Genomic DNA, 19,197 nt, shown 5'->3' on the forward strand with positions numbered 1-19,197 from the left:
ATGTAGTGACAAGTTCTTAACCGGGCGTTTAAAACAGCGCAGGGTCGTGGTCGTGTGATAAAGGCCCGAGCCGAACGAGTCACTACACTTTTATTCCCATTCATAAATGCCTTTTAGTAAAACAAAAATACAAAAACACCGCAATTTTGAACAAAATATGACTTCTACCTTCTTGCTTCTAGTTTCGCTATCTAGTCTGGATTGTTGCTGCCCATGTTCAGGGGCCCAGCAGTCTTCTGCAAATGAAGTTGTCTTGTTCCGGCCTCTCAACAGTGTTACTCTACGACATAATTTACGAAACCAAACTCTAATGGGTCATCTTATTTCCTTTGACAATCCACAGGGGAATTTTTGATGCATGAACACAAAATTTCACAGTTCAAACAATGTTTTAACACCTGAGCAAATGTATTTGTCATTAATATTTAAATGCTACAAGAAAACTACATGAATTTTATATGCCACATAAATAAACCTGTAACAACATTTCAAATAAATATCGGCCAGTTCAGTGGTTTTTTTTGCGCCCTGGAAATTAAACAGCTCATTCATCGGTGTGGTATTTTTACTTTGTACACACGTGCGTCCATTCGATTCATATGTCATGTATGTACGACGCAAACGCAAGGCGAGGAAATACGGCCGTTTTGCTGGAAAACTGAGACAGCATTGTCACAAATTACTCTGGAATTTTATGACAATGTTTTATTCTGATGGCAAAGATGAAGCTGACATCATGTTGATAACAACATTGCCTTGGAACGCAGCCTGTGAAGATGGATTGTGATTGGTTTGTAGATGTGATCTTGACGGTCATGGCGGACTTGTCGGAGAGTACAGTGCATGCAAGCACCGGCATCGACACGGTCGAGTTGGCTGCGGGGACAGCTCAGCAACGGTAAGCGAGGGCCTGTGCTGACTGCTTGTGTAGCTAGTAGCGATGCTGTCCGGTGTGGCGGTTTCAGTCTTCCGCCGTGTTCAGTTTTCCGGGTGACGTAGCCGGACATTTCAGCACGTTGTTCGAACGGTTTTAGCTTTCCGGCGTGTTCAGTTTTCCGGGTGATTATAAATACACACATAATAACACATCTGTAATTACACAGTATTGATTTTTTTGTCACAGCTATAAACTGCTTTTATAAACTGCTTTTATTTCCTTTTATTTCCATTTTGAGTAAGGCCTAACTAATTTCCCAAGAAAGTTTGACTAAGTCACTCGTGGAGGAATAAAATTATTGGAGGAATAAAATTATTCCTCCATGAGTCACTGGACCGTTCTCTGTATTTCAACGTGTAAAGCACCATCTATATTACCCTTGAAATGGGGGCATATTTTTCTTCCATGACCAACTCCTAAACACACCAAATTCTCTCATACGATCCACGCGTTCGCCGCTCGTTGTACTCTCGTGGACGCCGCCATGACAGCTACCGGAGAGTAACACGGATGACTAAATACGGCACTAAAAATGGACTACTTTCGCATGCTGTGCGCAGGCGTCGCATGACGTAATGTTACCGTATTTGGTCATTCGGAAAACTGAACACGGCGGAAAGTTGAAACCGCCACACCTGTGCGGGTCGATATTGTGCAGAGCTGCCGACATATCTTTCTTTTGCTTCTCAGAAGAATCACGACAGTAATGTTTGATGGATGATTCGTTTTCTGTGAGTACGACTATCACAACGAGCCTCGTTGAGTACAGTTAGTTGTAGCTCGCACACAATGTTGTGCAGATTACCTTTTCGTTCTCTTCTCCTTCCAATGTTGAAAGTTCTGCTTCAGTTAGATGGTCAAACCTGTCTCCCCCAGGAGCACATTATTCTTCATTGCTTTCATTTATTTATCTGCTTTCCGGCTCACTGTCTCTGCTCTCAATATTCTGTATCAGCAAAATTTCTTCTTCTGTGATTTCAAAATTTAGATTAAAGTTTTGATTGGAAATAATAATGTCGTCAGACATGTTGTTTTCGGTCAAAATATTAGTGAGTTGTGATATTGTGTGTAAAGTATGGCAAAATAGCAGACGACATTTACTTAGTAAACTTGCACAACTTATCAACCTCTGTCAATAAGAGTAATTTTGTTACTCCATTTATAAATGGTTTTAAATTACAATCTATTTAAAAATGATTTTAAACATCAATATTATTGTACCCCAAATTTCCCTAATCTTCAGAACCCATCCACTTTTGGGGGAAAATTAAACTTCTTTTGTAGAAAATAAAGTGCATAGACGAATGTTATGACGTCACTGTTGAAGTGAGAAAACACAAGCAGAAATGTATCCATGTTCAGGGGCCTTTTTTACCGCTGACTCGTTATAAACAGAGCTCCAGTGTTTTTTACTATCAACCTCTCCCCATTGCTCGTTACCAAGTAAGGTTTTATGCTAATAAATATTTTGAGTAATTAACTTATTTCATTTTTCAAGAATTTTTTTAAATTAATTTAAAATGCTTAATTTATCAAGCACAAACATGGTAAGTGAGTAAACTCCCTCAAAATTAAGTTTTCAAAGATACTTCTTTCAATATCATTATAAAGTAACAGGAATTTAACTGAAATTGTTGATCATTAACTTAATAGCTTAAATTTGTGTTTTTCTGTAGACCGAGCAAGTCGGCTACGACATCATCCGTGTCAAATTTTGCAAACTTAATCATCTGTGTCATATCACTTGACTAAATATTAATTTACTTTGAGTCAGGGGGAAAAAATAATTTTTCTGCTGCCATTCATTCCCCATCCATGATGCCACTGTCGAAGGAACGAGCGTATAACTTAATTACAAAAACAGTCATTTTGGAATGGCCAAAAAAGACCCTAAACAAACAAAATGAAAAACTTAACACTAAAGTTAAAGCAAAATGTTTATATGTATACAGAGTGCAGGGCAACCTTCCATCAGCGAAGGTTTGAAGTATTGAACCATGAGGCGCGACGTGCAGAGGGAATGGGGATAGTCGGCCGACTGTACACTCTAAAAACTCCCGGGTCAGAATTGACCCGGATTTGGGTCCCAGAAGCCAGACCCACTTCTGGGTCTGTTTGACCCGGAAACCGTGTCAATGTGACCAGACATTTGGTTACAAGCGGAGATTTTTACTCAGACTCATGGTCACAATGACACGGATTCCGGGTCACAATGACACGGCTTCCGGGTCAAACAGACCCAGAAATGGGTCTGGCCCCTGGGACCCAAACCCGGGTCAATTCTGACCCGGGAGTTATAGAGTGTAACAACAATACGCCGACCGAACTTTTTGCCACATACAACGGGAAAACGTCTTAATTGGAGAGGTTTGATTAGACAACCCCGTGCCCACCTCCAACCTTCTATGGAACGTAAATGTCGTCCCCCTGAGCCTACATTTCCGTTAACAAGAAATGGACACGTCTGATACGCAAGGTGCGCAACATCGGGCCACATTGGGTCCGATAAAACACTTGTAACCTGTTCACTCGGCCTGCGTAAAATGAGGGTCTCCAACGAAATCTGAACGGAATCACAACGAATTTTTATCCCGTCACAAAATGTTCAACATGTTGAAAATTGCCGACGGACGCGACTGATTTTTGCTGCCGTCTGCGGTCGCTAGCAGATTTTTCAGCGACAATGTACGATGATTGGCGGCAAATTCGAAATTGCAATTCGCAGCTTAACGTAGCTAGCCGTACCCCACTGTTCATACACTGTGAGGTGACGTATGTCGGCACGACGGACGGCTGTGAAAATCCCTGCATTTGCATGCGCTGATGACCGAAGAGTATTACAAAGAGAGTGACTTTCAGGCACGGATGATTTAGTCTTGGACGCCTTGGAATAATAATAAGCATTTTTTTGGAATGAATAATATGGTTGGACAGATATTCAAGATGTGTTATTTCATTTCAAAACACAGTCCTCTATTTTGTAGAACCAATTTTTTAATCCACAAACCCTTTGTTCTGCTAATGGGAGACTTTGGAATGCTAGGTGGCAGCAGACTTACCATTGTTTACGTAGTTCTGAGCACGCGCACATTACCGAGAACAAAGGATTTTACCTGGTAAGTCTGCTGCCACCAAGCGTCCCAAAAGTCTCCCATTGTATTTCCATCGGTAAAATAATAATGTTCAATCGCTATTATACATAGGCCTACATACATATCAGCATTTATATGAGGCGCCTTTTTCCCAAGGTTACAAAGCGCCTACAGAAGATACAACAAAGAAGTCCAAACTCAAGATGTTCCAATGAAAAGTGAAACAAAACAGTCAGCTGTTTCTGTATAAGTGAGTCTTTAGTAGTTTTTGAATTGTTTATGTGAAGTTGCATGGCGGAGATGTGATGGTAATGAGTTCCATAGATTTGGAGCAGCAGCAGAAAAAAGCACTTGAACCAGCTCAGAGACGGTGCGATGTTCGGCCAAGAGAATCTAGCATGTCAGATATGTATGATGGTGACTGGTGAGCAAGGGATTTGAAGACATGTAAACAAAGTTTGAAGTCGATTCTGTTTGCGATGGGCAGCCAGTGCAATTTATTCATTATATTAAAACACACTACTGGTGTTTTCGTGCACGAGAAACTCTTTTAACAGGGCAAGGAGCAACAAAATGTTAAGAGATTTGAAGGCAATGAGCATTTTTCATTTTCATGAAAAGTACTTGCCCAGAATATTGAGCAACCTTTCACAGGAGCTACAGTGCTCGTACTGGACGCTGACAGATTAACTTGTGTGTGTTTCCACAATTCCCATCGTCCCAGCCTGCATAGTCAGCCCTGCCTACAGCGCAGTCTTGGTTGCCTCTAGAATTATTTGGCTGACTATCAGCCCATCTCTTGTCCTGCACGTCAATAGCACCTTCCTCATCCAAACACACCCAGGTACCTGAACAAAGTCAATCAGAAAAAAAGTATCATTTCATCAATCTTCACTGTCCTTATCATTTGGCCCATAACAAAATGTATTCAGCCCATCTCTCGTCCTGCTGCACGTCAATAGTAGCTTCACCATCCAAACACACCCAGGTACCTGAAGCAAGTCAATCAGGACAAAGTCTCATTACATCGATGTTGGGTAAGAGATTGTACTTAACAGAATTTTGTATGAATACAATTTGAAAATAGGAAGATCGAATATTCATATCAGGGTTTTTTTCTTTTTCTGTATCTTCTCATTTTCGATACGCAATTGCCTGAGCGGGTTTCCGCATTTGAACACCATTCCCTGTTTTGAACACAGATTTACGACTCATGTTAATAATAACGTATGCCACACCGGGGATTAGATTAAGCCATGAACCGGGTGTGGCGGTTTCAACTTTCCGCCGTGTTCAGTTTTCCGAATGACCAAATACGGTAAAATTACGTCATGCGATGCCTGCGCACAGCAAGCGAAAGTAGTCCACTTTTAGTGCCGTATTGAGTCATCCGTGTTACACTCTCCGGTAGCTGTCGAGGCGGCGTCCACGAGTACAACGAGCGGCGAACGCGTGGATCGTATGAGAGAATTTGGTGTGAAGACCAAGCAAATTATCCTGTATTTATTTTAACCAGTGGCACAAGCAGTGTTGTACACATGAATACGTGTTAAGATGGGGCAAGAGAATAGTAATGTGACTAAACAGAAAAGAATCGTAATAGAAACAATTGGGGGTCACTGATAGAACTACACTACAGTACTCGCCAGTGTACTCGCGGCGGTATTTTTGTCTGACTGCGTCACCCGGAAAACTGAACACGCCGGAAAGCTAAAACCGTTCGAACAACGTGCTGGAATGTCCGGCTACGTCACCCAGAAAACTGAACACGGTGGAAGACTGAAACCGCCACACTGGGCGAGGCATTTTGGCACCGTGTTGTCAATATTATTGTCAACAAATAAAAGTAAGGTTCGAACCAACGACCTCCGGATTAACGTGCCGGCGCTCTACCAACTGAGCTATCTAGCCCTATGTTGGCGGTGTCCCTATTTTGGCAATATCCCTGTTCGGTCGAGTCCCACTCTAGTCAATTCTTTGTTCAACCCCAAAAATCATTTCACAATTTACCCAGTCAGTTTCCCTTGTGGTTTATATTGACAAATAAGAGTAAAGGACATATTTTATAAACGTCATTTCTAGAATTGTACAAACCTTCAGTTTGAATGTCGTTGCAACCAATCCAGAACCAATGGCCACTGAACATCTTGTGGAGTTGTTGTAACTCTTCTTTGGATTGAGGGACAACCATCATCCCACCCAACTGAACACAAATCTGCTTGCCCTCTTCCCATGTAACGTCGGCATCATGCATCTTGTAGCATTTGTCTCGCCACTGGCTCCAAAAAGGATGGCATGGCTTCCAACACCGCCTGTTTGCGGCAGCGTAGTCTGCCATCATAAGTACACCAACGACACCCAGCAGTTTGCTCGCCAACATTTTGCAGACCATCTCTTAACAAATTGAACTTAAATGAGTGCCACTAAGAAGACGCAACTTTTACGGAACGGAACTGCGCCGAGGTAGGCCTATCCAAGACTAAATATTGACGTACAATGTTCGCCCGTTTTATTGATATTGTCGTTGAGTTAAATATTAGTTTGTAAAGACGTTCGAATGTGACAAGTCCCAAAGGGAAAAATGTGTGCCGCCCATAACGGCTATACCGGGTGATTTATGGTGATTATTGTTCACAAAGTTAAAATGAACACAATAGTTTCTGAAGGCTTTTAATTAAAACTCGGCATTACGTGCTCATACTGATAATTGCAATGCATTAGTTTTGGACAGTATCGTCATGATGGAAGAAAAGTAGCGGTTACAAACGAGCGTGGGGTTGGTAATTAGAGCTAAACAATGCCACCATCATTTAACGGCAGTGGACACTATTTGTAATTACTCAAAATAATTATTAGAATAAAACCTTACTTGGTAACGAGTAATGGGGAGAGGTTGGTAGTATGAAACATTGTGAGAGGCGGCTCCCTCTGAAGTGAAGTACTTTTCGAGAAAGAAGTAATTTTTCACGAATTTGATTTCGAGACCTCAGATTTAGAACTTGATGTCTCGAAATCAAGCATCTGAAAGCACACACCTGCGTGTGACAATGGTGTTTTTTTTCTTTCATTATTATCTCACAACTTCGGCGATCGATTGAGCTCAAATTTTCACAGGTTTGTTATTTTATGCATATGTTGAGATACACCAAGTGAGAAGGCTGGTCTTTGGAAATTACCAATAGTGTCCATTGTCTTTAACACGGTTAACATAATGGACAACTGTCATTGACTTGAGTTGAAATGGTGTAAGTGATAAAAGCGTCATCGCAGCCAAAAACAGAATTTAGATTCTTTTGTACAGATATTTAACAATTTTATACATTGCATATTTATAAATAAAATTAAAAAAAAAAGAAATACAAATGCATACGAAATAAGACATAATTCAAATATAGATACGTTATAAATGGCAATGGAGTGATATAACAAATTAACCCACGTCACGCTATTGTTAAATCGCTCCATTGTTCTGCACAAATGGCGCGATGGGTAAAACTACTCACCCATTGTGCAAACGGGTGAAGCTGTCATAATAGAGTCAAGGAATAAAGTAAATGACGTCAATGACGCCATAAACCATATTTTGTTTTGAACACAGGTTAGAACTACGCATTGTTAAATAAGGGAATAAAAATGTAGTGACGAGTTCTTATGCGGGCGTTTAAAACAGCGCAGGGTCGTGGTCGTGTGATAAAGGCCCGAGCCGAACGAGTCACTACACTTTTATTCCCATTCATAAATGCCTTTTAGTAAAACAAAATTACTCTGAAATTTTATGACAATGAATTCTGAGACCCATTACAAGGTGCTACGGCGCATACAACAGCCACAACCAGGAACACCGGGGCGACATTTTATTAAAAAGTATGCTTGTTTGTTTATTTGCTTTCCATGAGTTCTTGATGGGATGGGTGGGGATGAAGACTTTGAACTGATGGACTCTGCTTGCTAGGCTCGGTGTACTGCAATAGACAATGACTTCAGAGTTGGCATTTTGCCCAAATAAAAAGCTTTTGGACACTATTGATAATACTCAAAATAATTATTAGCACAAAACCTTACTTGGTAATGGCGAGATGTTGACAGTATAAACATTGTGAGAAACATTGTTGATTTCGAGACCTCAGATTTATAGTTTGAGGTCTCGAAATAATTCTGAAAGCACACAACTTCGTGTGACAAGGGTGTTTTTTCTTTCATAAATTATTATCTCGGAACTCCGACGACCAATTGGGCTCAAATTTTCACAGGTTTGTTATTTTATGCATATTGATATACAACAAGTGAAAAGACTGGTCTTTGACAATAACATTACCAACAGTGTCCAGTGTCTTTAAAGGCACTGGACACATGTGGTAATTACCAACAATAATTCTTAGCATAAAAACTTAATTGTTAACGAGCAACAACGAGCTGTTGATATAGTATAAAACATTGTGAGAAACGAATCTCTCTCAAAAGTTTAGTTTTTGAGAAAGAAGTAATTTCTCATTAAAATTTGAATCTGAGAAAGAATTAATGACCAATATTGAACTCAATTTTACAGATTTGTTATTTTGGCATATCAATGAGATATACACCAAGTAAGAACACTGGTCTTCGACCATCACCAAACGTGTCCGGTGCCATTAAGGGGGACCCTATAACCCAAAACATGTTTATGCAATGTGTTTCTTTTTTAAAATAGTGTTGTGCGACAATTTTTCACTCAGTAAAAAATGAGACAAGTTCAGATGCTAGGCTGCAATGCAATGAGCTTTAATAGAACATTTCAAAAAATACTGCTTACAAACAAGCAGAGACAAACCCTGCGATCTGAGTAAAACAACCAGCAATTATTACATCAAGAGCTATCACAGAAATAATTGGTAAACAGTATTAGGCCCCTGTATAATGTTCTTTTATTATTTAATTAAAATATCTTTTTTCTTTCTATGTACGAAACCAGACACTTATAGAATGGACTTAGATGACCTTACAGTTTACATTATAAATCAATGGACAGGAACAGCAAACAATTCAGTAGGCCCTACACAGAACCTACTCGTCCCAAAAGTCCCCCATATCCCGCACAGTTCCAAAGACCCAAGACAAAGCCTTTTTATATTACACCGAAGTTTCCCATAAGCGTTACTTCCATTGGTTTTCAAAAATCATTGACATCATATAAAATCTGCATGCATTTTGCATTTTAATCCATTGCCTTGTTATAAAATGGACACAAACATAAATAAAAGGCATTAATCAGGGGGCGGGTGGCAGAGGGGATGGGGGGAATTAATTGCTTTTAGAGGGAAGAGTGAAATCGTACATGTAGCCGTGTGCAAACAAGTCAGGGGATGATTCCACAGTGTGATAACGGAAACCATTTTGATAGTTATAAAGAAGTTTCATGTAGATCCGGTTTTTTTTAAACTTAAGGACAAGCAACGAAACAATATAGGACAGTAATGGTATGCCTATTCAGCCCATGATGCAAATAAACATACCGGGACATGAAATAAATTCATTTCGATTTAAATTAACAAATTAAAATAAGCTAAACACATTTACCAAATTGCTAAGTATATTATGAAGTTACGGGTTCAACAACATACACGAGGAACAACTGAATCTGTTTGGAATGAAAGCACACCAGCCTTATAATAACCTGTTGCGGTTATTTGTCCTATTCTTGACAAATAAACCCATGATGTGTATCAAAGTGCTGTACATCATACAGACAGAACCACCGTCCCCAAAATTAAGCAAACCATCCAATTGGACAGCCCTACTGCAAACACAATTTGCATATTGGGCCTACATTTTACATATACCGAGCCATTACCTTATATGGTCGCAAACAACATGTAAAAGATATCATCACATTTTGAACCTTAATCTAAATAATGTTGACAATGCTAGACACAAAAACATCTTGAGTTGTTTTCTGTGTATAATGCGTATTACCATAAAGTAGAATAACAAAAACGTGACGTACATTAGTATATCACTATATGCAGTTGACAACCAAACAAGTTACACAATTTATAGCAATGGTCCAAACAAGAGTGTTTCTAAACAATGCTGGTGCTATTCAAAATAGTTGCTACGTAAAGACAAAAAAAATTAAAAAAAGTAAATACAATAACAGTAGTGTTTTATAATTAAAAAAAATAACACTTTCCATAACACATTAAGTTCAATGTAAAACATTGCGCAGCCAAAAATAAACCGGGTGTTTAAGTTGACACATTCATAGCCCAAACAAAATTAAAATTTAAACCAAAAAGTGTAAAAAATAACACAAGCTTCTACAAGAAACAATCTGGTGTTATTGACACCCTATAGATGTTAATTTTGGTTCTCTCTTGGGTATCTATATGTAATAACACACGTGGTATCAATTGTAACACCCAGCCTTTGCAGTGTATACAAAAATATATTCGAGATATCATCCCACAACCTCGTTCCGTATAAAGAAAATCTTAGTCCCCCCCCCCCTAAAAAAAAAAAAAAAAAACTTACCACACTATTCACACAACAGTGCCCCAAAATGTGCCAAGTGGTGCCCATCACGCCACTAAACACACCGTAGAAATACTATGAAAACAACTCACCAAGTAATTCTTACAGACACCGGACACTATTGATAATTGGCCTTCACAGTTGGTGTATCTCAACATATGCATAAAATAACAAACCTGTGAAAATTTGAGCTCAATCGGTCGTCGAAGTTGCGAGATATTAATGAAAGAAAAAAAACACCCATGTCACACAAAATTGTGTGCTTTCAGATGCTTGATTTAGAGACCTCAATTTTTAAATCTGAGGTCTCGAAATCAAATTTGTGGAAAATTACTTCTTTATCGAAAACTACGTCACTTCAGAGGAAGCCGTTTCTCACAATGATTTATACTGTCAACCTCTCCCCATTACTCGTTACCAATTAAGGTTTTATGCTACTGATTATTTTGAGTAATTACCAATAGTGTCCACTGCCTTTAAGTAAATATTGGTAGTTTGTTGTCAACCCGAGAACTTAACAGCTATCCGTTCTTCAATATTCTGGGAGGAAAAATTAATCATTCTTTGAAAAACAAAGTGATGTACATTTTAAAAGTTCGAGCAGAACCAGCCTCCACAGAAATACTGCCAAAACTTCCTGTTGTACAGAAGTTTCATTCCTCGGACTTTTTGTAGTTTAAATAAAATCTGCATACACTTTTACAATCGAGTCGTTGCTGCATAATATGGTCACAAACAATGTAAAACACATCACACGTTTCACCCAAATTTAGTTATACACTCTAAAAACTCCCGGGTCAGAATTTACCCTGATTTGGGTCCCATGGGGGCCAGACCCATTTATGGGTCAGTTTGACCCGGAATCCGAGTCAAAATCCCCGCTTATAACCAAATTTCTGGTCACAATATCAAGGAGTCCGGGTCAAACCAACCCGGAAATGGGTCTGGGCCCCCTGGGACCCAAATCCGGGTCAAGAGTGTAATGTCAATTGTTCTATGTACAAGACTGTTGATGTTCTTTTTGGACAATGCATTTTACCATAATAGCAATTTTTAAGTCAATTGTTTGTAAGCTTTTCCACTCCCGTGATGCTTGAACATGGTACATGGACGAAGACCAACATTTAGGAAATAGGCCTATACGCTCGTTCCTTCGACAGTGGCATCATGGATCGAGAGTGAATGGCATCAGAACAATGTTTTTTTTCTGACTCAAAGTAAATAGACTGTGCAAGTCTCTTGCAATGTGCAACAAATGGAAATTTGGTTGGTAATCCTGTTTTTATCAAGGAAAAGTTTCATGCTAAGCAAATTTTTGTGCTAAGCAGCTCTATGAAATTGGGCCCTGAGCGTCACTTAAAACATGTCTATGCAATGTAAATAACATGTATTGAAACATCTGTTAAAATATATACCTTACATTCTTCAAATAATCACTGATGACAGTGTCATAAATAATTGACAGAAAAAATCAACAGTCGAGTTTGCCAAAAATTATTTGTTTTATAACCACTTCAGAATATTAATTTTTTGACTTTACCCATGTACACCGATGTGTGTTAGAACTGTATACTCAGAACTTACCCGAGTCCTGTAGAAATATCGCAGGCATTTATTACTCGGGTGAGATTCAAACCCAAGACCTTTGCAATTCTAGAGCAGTGTCTTACTTACCAACTAGACCACCGAGATTGCCCGGTGGCTAGAGGCAGTTTCGAGTTCTATGTTTTAGCAGCGGGTACTGCAAACGATTTAAAAGGTGTTAAATTTGCATCATTGTGTTGTTTACCCATATACACCGATGTGTGTTAGCACTTTATACTCGGTACTTACCCGAGTTCTGTGAAAAAATCACAGGCATATTACTTGGGTGGGACTCGAACCCATGACCTTTGCAATTCTGCAGTGTCATATCAATTAGACCATCGAGATTGCCCGGTGGCTATAGAGGTAGTTCGAATAATATATTTTATTTATTTTATTTTAAATCTTCGGACATAATTCTTTGTTGGCAGGGGCCGTCCAGGGTAAGGCAAAAGTTTTAAAAACTGCCATCAAAGCGATGTGCCCTCCCAGACCCCTCCAACAAAAAACATACATGTTTATAAAAATACAGAAAATAAAAGCACGAATTTAAAAAATATAGATAATAACATATAAAAGTACAAAACGCCACATTCAATTAAAATCATTAAACTCCGAACTGGCAGTTCGAACCCTTCAGAATTACCAACTTTGTCTCTTCCTTTTTTCTGTCTCCACAAAGTTAAGAATAAAGGGGACTTCCTTATAATATTGGGCACTTTTGATGTTGACGTTGATGTTGACGTTGTTGTTTACAAAGATTAACATTCATTTGCAAAATGAACCTGCGTAAGGTGATTTATTTAATTCCTCGCGGTAATTACAAGCTAAAAAATAACAGGAGACTGTTTGGGGCATGTTGTTTGCTTGTTTGATGAAGGTGCTAGCTGGGGATGTTGATTTTACGTTCGTTAAAAAAAAGTTAAACCTACAATTGAAAGATAAGCTGCATGGAGAGTTTAATTCCAAAGGTCGGTTACACTATATACTACATATTCAGAACATAGTTTGCGAAACGCCACTTCGAGGAGAACCATCCCACCAACGTTAGCAAGTGTGTAATACTGTGTTGAGAGATTTGAGAACTTTACTTATTTTCCCTCTTATCACAACTTTAAACAAGGTAAGTTAGAAGAAGTATTAATTTAAAATAAGTTGGCACGCTCGAATATTATTTCAACACAAATTTGTAAGGAAGTTGTGAGTGAAATTATTCATTTTTCTCAATTGTTTTTCTTCTAAACCATCAGATGGCTACACACTCTTTGAACACAACACTGAACTGGTTGCTTGACAGACATATGGAATGCATCATTTGTAGTGAGAAATACAACAGGCCCAAAGTACTCACCTGTTTGCACACCTTCTGTCAAGAATGTCTGCTGAACTACTACAGAGATAAAAAGGTGATGCCCTGTCCGATTTGTGACAAGCTGACACCGCTTCCCGAGGATGGGGTTCCTGGTCTGAAAGCCAACTTTTTCATCGACTGTCTCTTAGATGATTTTTCAACGCTGAAGACTGGTGCTTCAAGTTCCGAAAAGCAGTCAGAAGATGGAGTGAAACGTGAGCAACACACAGAGTGTCTTAAACTGTTTTGTGTGCCGTGCAAGAAACTAACCTCTCGAGAATGTGCTGTCATAGATCACCCGGAAACTGGCGCCCACCGCATCATTGATTGTAAAGATGCTGCTCTTGAACTTAGGAAGTCTTTACAAGATGCTTTTCCTGATCGCAAGAGAGACATCGAGGGATGTAAACAGTCATTGCAGGCTTCATCCAAAGCGAAGAATGACTTTGAAGAGAGGGTAGCAATTGCCGTAGCAGCAGTTCACGCAAAGGTAACTGAGGTAACAGCACAGGTGAATAGAGAAGAGGAAAGATTGCTTAAAGATATTGAAACCCTGATGCAAGGTCGCAACGCAAGATTTGATGAGCATGGTGAGACTGTGACCAAGATGCTGCAGGAGACACAATACACACTGGATGTAGCTGAAGATATTGTCAAGAATTGCTCCGACTCGACCTTCCTTGATCTGTATCCTGACATGACATCACTGATGACCAGCAGTCAACCTGTTCCTCAGATTGACCGTCGTCTCTCACGGCTGACTTTTGAACAGAGCACTACTACTGATATTGATCTCGGAACGCTTGAAAAAGAAGGCGAATTGCAGCCTGTGAAAGAGGGCAAATGGGAGCTTTGTAACAAGTTTGAAATTTGTCCTGTCATCACTGGCATGGTTGCTTTAGCTCATTCTAATGAACTTGCAGTGATACCGCATGACCAGCCTCGAGCGGTTATCATCAATGACTCCACAGGCAAAGTCGCCAACGCGTTGCAAGTACAAGCTGGTAAGTCAGATTCATGATTTCAAGTTATAAAGTCAATAGTTTTGATCTGAGGTGAGGAAGAAAATTAGAGAGAGATCAGTTCCAGCAATGCAGTAACACAGTCACAAACCAAGATCAAAACAATCAGTACATATAATGAGGGAAGATGCTAATAAGGGAAAGTAATAACATAATTTTTTTGGGGGGGAAACCTATATAGGCCTACTACTTAAAGGCAGTGGACACTGTTGGTAATTACTGAAAAACAATTATTAGCATAAAACCTTACTTGGTAACGAGTAATGGGGAGCTGTTGATAGTATAAAAAATTGTGAGAAACGGCTCCCTCTGAAGTGACGTAGTTTTCGAGAGAGAAGTAATTTTCCACGAATTTGATTTCGAGACCTCAAGTTTAGAATTTGAGGGCTCGAAATCAAGCATCTGAAAGCGTACATCTTTGTGTGACAAGGGTGTTTTTTCTTTCATTATTATCTCGACGAGCAATCGAGCTCAAATTTTCACAGGTTTGTTATTTTATGCATATATTGAGATACTCCAAGTGAGAAGACTGGTCTTTGACAATTACCAATAGTGTCCATGTCTTTAAACTTCCGTTAAAAACAATGTACTCAACTCGGAATTCTTTGTCATAGGTGCACATAGCATTGTGGAAGCTCAGGATAAGTTGGTGGTTGTGTCTACTGAGTCTGACCGCGTCAATGTGTACAATAGGGATGGGACACGAGAATTTGACTTTGGCACCGTGCCTGAACATCTGCATGGTAGAGACTTCAATGTTAACCTCCGCGGTGTAGCAGTCAAAAGGATGGGAACCATCATTGTAGGTGACGTGAGTAACACAAGTATCAGTGAACACTTCCCCGATGGTTCAATACTACGCCTCATATTTTTTAAGGGTGATAAACAACCCTTTGACCTAGCAGTTGACAGTCAAGACAGAATTGTAGTAGGTGATCGTAGTAGTGAAGTTGTTGTTATAGATGACAATGGTGACACATTAATCACAATTAAACCAACTATTGGTGGTGTTAACAAAGTTAAGTGTGTAAGTATGGTCTGTGACGGCTCAGGTATCTACATTACGGTGAGCTTTCGGATTGACAATGAGAGGCATAGTCACATTCATCAGTATGATAACGAAGGTAATTTCCTCAAATGTATCATTAAGGATCTATTTTGTCCCATGGCAATACAGTTTACATCAGATGGGCAGCGGCTGGCAGTTGCAGATACCCCCGAAACGAAGATTTATCATAAGGTGTGATGATAATTTCAATAACACGTACTATTTCAAGGTGATTGACCATCTCAACTGTCTCATTTAGCAAAACAGTTTCTTTGTGGTGAGCGTCTTGAGTATAAGTGCTATGTGTCTCAATTCACCTTGAATTCATCCTGTCTTGATAAACTTGTAAAATAAAAGAAATAAGACCCGAGTGTTGTAAAGAATAAAATTGTTACGCATAAAACGTAAAATCCTGACTAAAATGTTTCTCCATTATTGACAAACTTCTACTTTGTTTATGACAATTAATAGTGCTAAAAGTGATTTTCTCACTAGATTATTCGAATCTGAGACACTTCAGGCCTAAAGCCTTTCATAATAGGTTTGCGAACAGGTGTGCAACAAGGATTTTTTTCTTTCATTTGTTTTGCAACTAAGATGACCGATTGAGCCAAAATTTTCACACACATCTTTGTTATTTTATGCATATCTTGGGATACACCCATGGTGAGAATAGTCCGATTGGCAATAACCAAATGTTTCCAGTGCCTTCAGTCATTAACTGACCTTATTTTGTATATATTAAGTCTTGGTCAGATAAGTTTTCTTTCAAACTATATTATTCATATTACAAAAATATACCCAGGTTCGAGACATAAGATGAGCTATGTTTGGTGTAGAAAGTTTACGTGTGGTCCCTCAGAGGGATGCGTCCAAACACGAGTTATTGTTTTCGCAACTGAAAACCTAATTAGTGCTTGATACCTAATTAATAATTCGATGAACTCAGATTTATGTGTCCGGCCACACACCGGTGTATAACTTTAACTTTGTCGATATCAATATCAGAAACTAGGAATTTATTAACAGTTTTGTTACCAATCGTTTCTCCTTTTTCTTTCGCAAAATTATTGTAAAAAGAAAAAAAAGAAGAAAAAAAAAACCTGAAAGAATTTTGTTTTATTGTGGCCTAGTGATAATGCGCTGAACTCGGGTTTATGGGTCCGGTTCGTAGTTCATGTAGCCTGCTTGTCCTTTGCCACTTAATTATAATTAAACTGCACTATACTATTGTATATAGGGGTAGGCTACGTATTGTATTTTCATTTTAAGTGTAGTTTGCTATAGCAAACGTAACTTGATCTTGTGAGTTTGTCTTACTTCTGTTAAATTTGCCATGAGTTGAATTTCGTTCATCACACTGACACACCAGCAGATTGAAGTTGAGTTTAATATTCCAGTCGACATCAATAAGGTACAAGAACATTAACTTAGAATTACTCGGTGCATTATATTTTGCATGTTTTGTTGCGGTTGGTAAGGTGATGGGCTTACGGGACAAATGTTATAAGACCACATTTTGTATAAATTCTTTTAAAGAATCTGTTGTACGGTTATCAAAATTATATCTTGCCTTAGATATAATATAATAAATAATATAATAATTTAATATCTTTAATATCTCGCAACTTCGACGACCGATTGAGCTCAAATTTTCACAGGTTTGTTATTTTATGCATATTTGAGGTACACAAACTGTGAAGGCTAGTCTTGGACTATTATCAATAGTGTCCGGTGTATGTAAGCATTACTTGGTGAGTTGTTTTCATAGTATGTCTACGGTGTGTTTAGTGGCGTGATGGGCACCACTTGGCACATTTTGGGGCACTGTTGTGTGAATAGTGTGGTAAGTTGTTGTGTTTTTTTTTGTTTTTTTTTTGGGGGGGGGGCTAAGATTTTTTTTACGGAACGAGGTTGTGGGATGATATCTCGAATATTATTTTGTATACACTGCAAAGGCTGGGTGTTACAATTGATACCACGTGTGTTATTACATATAGATACCCAAGAGAGAACCAAAATTAACATCTATAGGGTGTCAGTAACACCAGAGTGTTTCTTGTAGAAGCTTGTGTTATTTTTTATACTTTGTGGTTTACATTTTAATTTTGTTTGCTAATGAATGTGTCAACTTAAACACCCGGGTGTTGTTTTTTTTGCTGCGCAATGTTTTACATTGAACTTAATGTGGTTGTGTTTTGGAAAGTTTTTTTTTTTTATTATTATAAAACACTACTGTTATTGTATTTACTTTATTTTTATTTTTGGTCTTTTTGTAGCAACTATTTTGAATAGCACCAACATTGTTTAGAAACACTTTTGTTTGGACCACTGCTATAAATTTTTCTTGTAACTTGTTTGGTTGTCAACTGCATAGTCCAGCGAGTGATATACTAATGTATGTCACGTTTTTGTTATTCTACTTTATGGTAAAACGCATTATACACAGAAAAAAAAACTCAAGATGTTATTGTATCTAGCATTGTCAACATTGTTTCGATTAAGGTTCAAAATATGATGATATCTTTTACATGTTGTTTGCGACCATCAATAAGGTAATGGCTCGGTATATGTAAAATGTACGCCCAATATACAAATTGTGTTTGCAGTAGGGCTGTCCAATTTGATGGTTTGCTTAATTTTGGGGACGGTGGTTCTGTCTGTATGATGTACAGCACTTTGATACACATCACGGGTTTATTTGTCAAGAATAGGACAAATAACCGCAACAGGTTATTATAAGGCTTTCATTCTAAACAGATTCAGTTGTTCCTCGTGTATGTTGTTGAACCCGTAACTTCATAACATACTTTGGTAAATTTGGTAAATGTGTTTTGCTTATTTTAACTTGTTAATTTAAATCGAAATGAATTTATTTCATGTTCCGGTATGTTTATTTGCATCATGGGCTGAATAGGCCTACCATTACTGTCCTATATTGTTTCGTTGCTTGTCCTCAAGTTTTAAAAAAAACCGGATCTACAAGAAAACTTCTTTATAACTATCAAAATGGTTTCCGTTGTCACACTGTGGTATCATCCCCTGACTTGTTTGCACACGGCTACATGTACGATTTCACTATTCCCTCTAAAAACAATAATCCCCCCTTCCCCTCTGCCACCCGCCCCCAGATTAATGCCTTTTATTTATGTTTGTGTCCATTTTATAACAATGCAATGGATTAAAATGCAAAATGCATGCAGATTTTATATGATGTAAATGATTTTTGAAAACCAATGGAAGTAACGCTCATGGGAAACTTCGGTGTAATATAAAAAGGCTTTGTCTTGGGTCTTTGGAACTGCGCGGGATATGGGTTTTTTTTGGGACGAGTAGGTTCTGTGTAGGGCCTACTGAATTGTTTGCTGTTCCTGTCCATTGATTTATAATGTAAACTGTGAGGTCATCTAAGTCCATTCTTAAAGTGTCTGGTTTCGTACATAGAAAAAAAATATATTTTAATTAAATACAAAAATAACATTATACAGGGGCCTAATACTGTTTACCAATTATTTCTGTGATAGCTCTTGATGTAATAATTGCTGGTTGTTTTACTCAGATCGCAGGGTTTGTCTCTGCTTGTTTGTTAGCAGTGTTTTTTGAAATGTTCTATTAAAGCTCGTTGCATTGCAGTCTAGCATATGAACTTGTGTTTT

General features: G+C 38.5%; 2 protein-coding genes across 3 annotated transcripts; one reads left to right on the forward strand and one right to left on the reverse strand.

Moving 5' to 3' along the window:
• The first annotated feature begins 163 nt into the window (after positions 1-163).
• LOC139952502 (uncharacterized) lies at positions 164-19,173 on the forward strand. 2 transcript variants are annotated; one of them, XM_071951652.1, is made up of 3 exons: positions 164-898; positions 13,371-14,475; positions 15,108-19,173. In XM_071951652.1, the coding sequence occupies exons 2-3, from the start codon at positions 13,371-13,373 to the stop codon at positions 15,737-15,739; spliced, it is 1,737 nt and encodes a 578-aa protein (XP_071807753.1). In that variant the 5' UTR covers positions 164-898; the 3' UTR covers positions 15,740-19,173. The 2 variants fall into 2 exon arrangements, with proteins under 2 accessions (XP_071807753.1, XP_071807752.1); XM_071951651.1 differs by lacking the exon at positions 164-898 and adding an exon at positions 13,111-13,243.
• Positions 4,099-6,593, reverse strand: LOC139952475 (snaclec CHH-B subunit beta-like). The gene is made up of 2 exons (XM_071951611.1): positions 6,124-6,593; positions 4,099-4,877 (listed from the first exon to the last, which is right to left on the reverse strand). Exons 1-2 carry the CDS (start codon positions 6,419-6,421, stop codon positions 4,687-4,689), a joined length of 489 nt encoding a protein of 162 aa, XP_071807712.1. The 5' UTR covers positions 6,422-6,593; the 3' UTR covers positions 4,099-4,686.
• Positions 19,174-19,197: the final 24 nt, after the last annotated feature.

The sequence above is a fragment of the Asterias amurensis genome, chromosome 20 (assembly GCF_032118995.1).
Source record: "Asterias amurensis chromosome 20, ASM3211899v1".
Classification (NCBI taxonomy): Eukaryota; Metazoa; Echinodermata; class Asteroidea; order Forcipulatida; family Asteriidae; genus Asterias; species Asterias amurensis.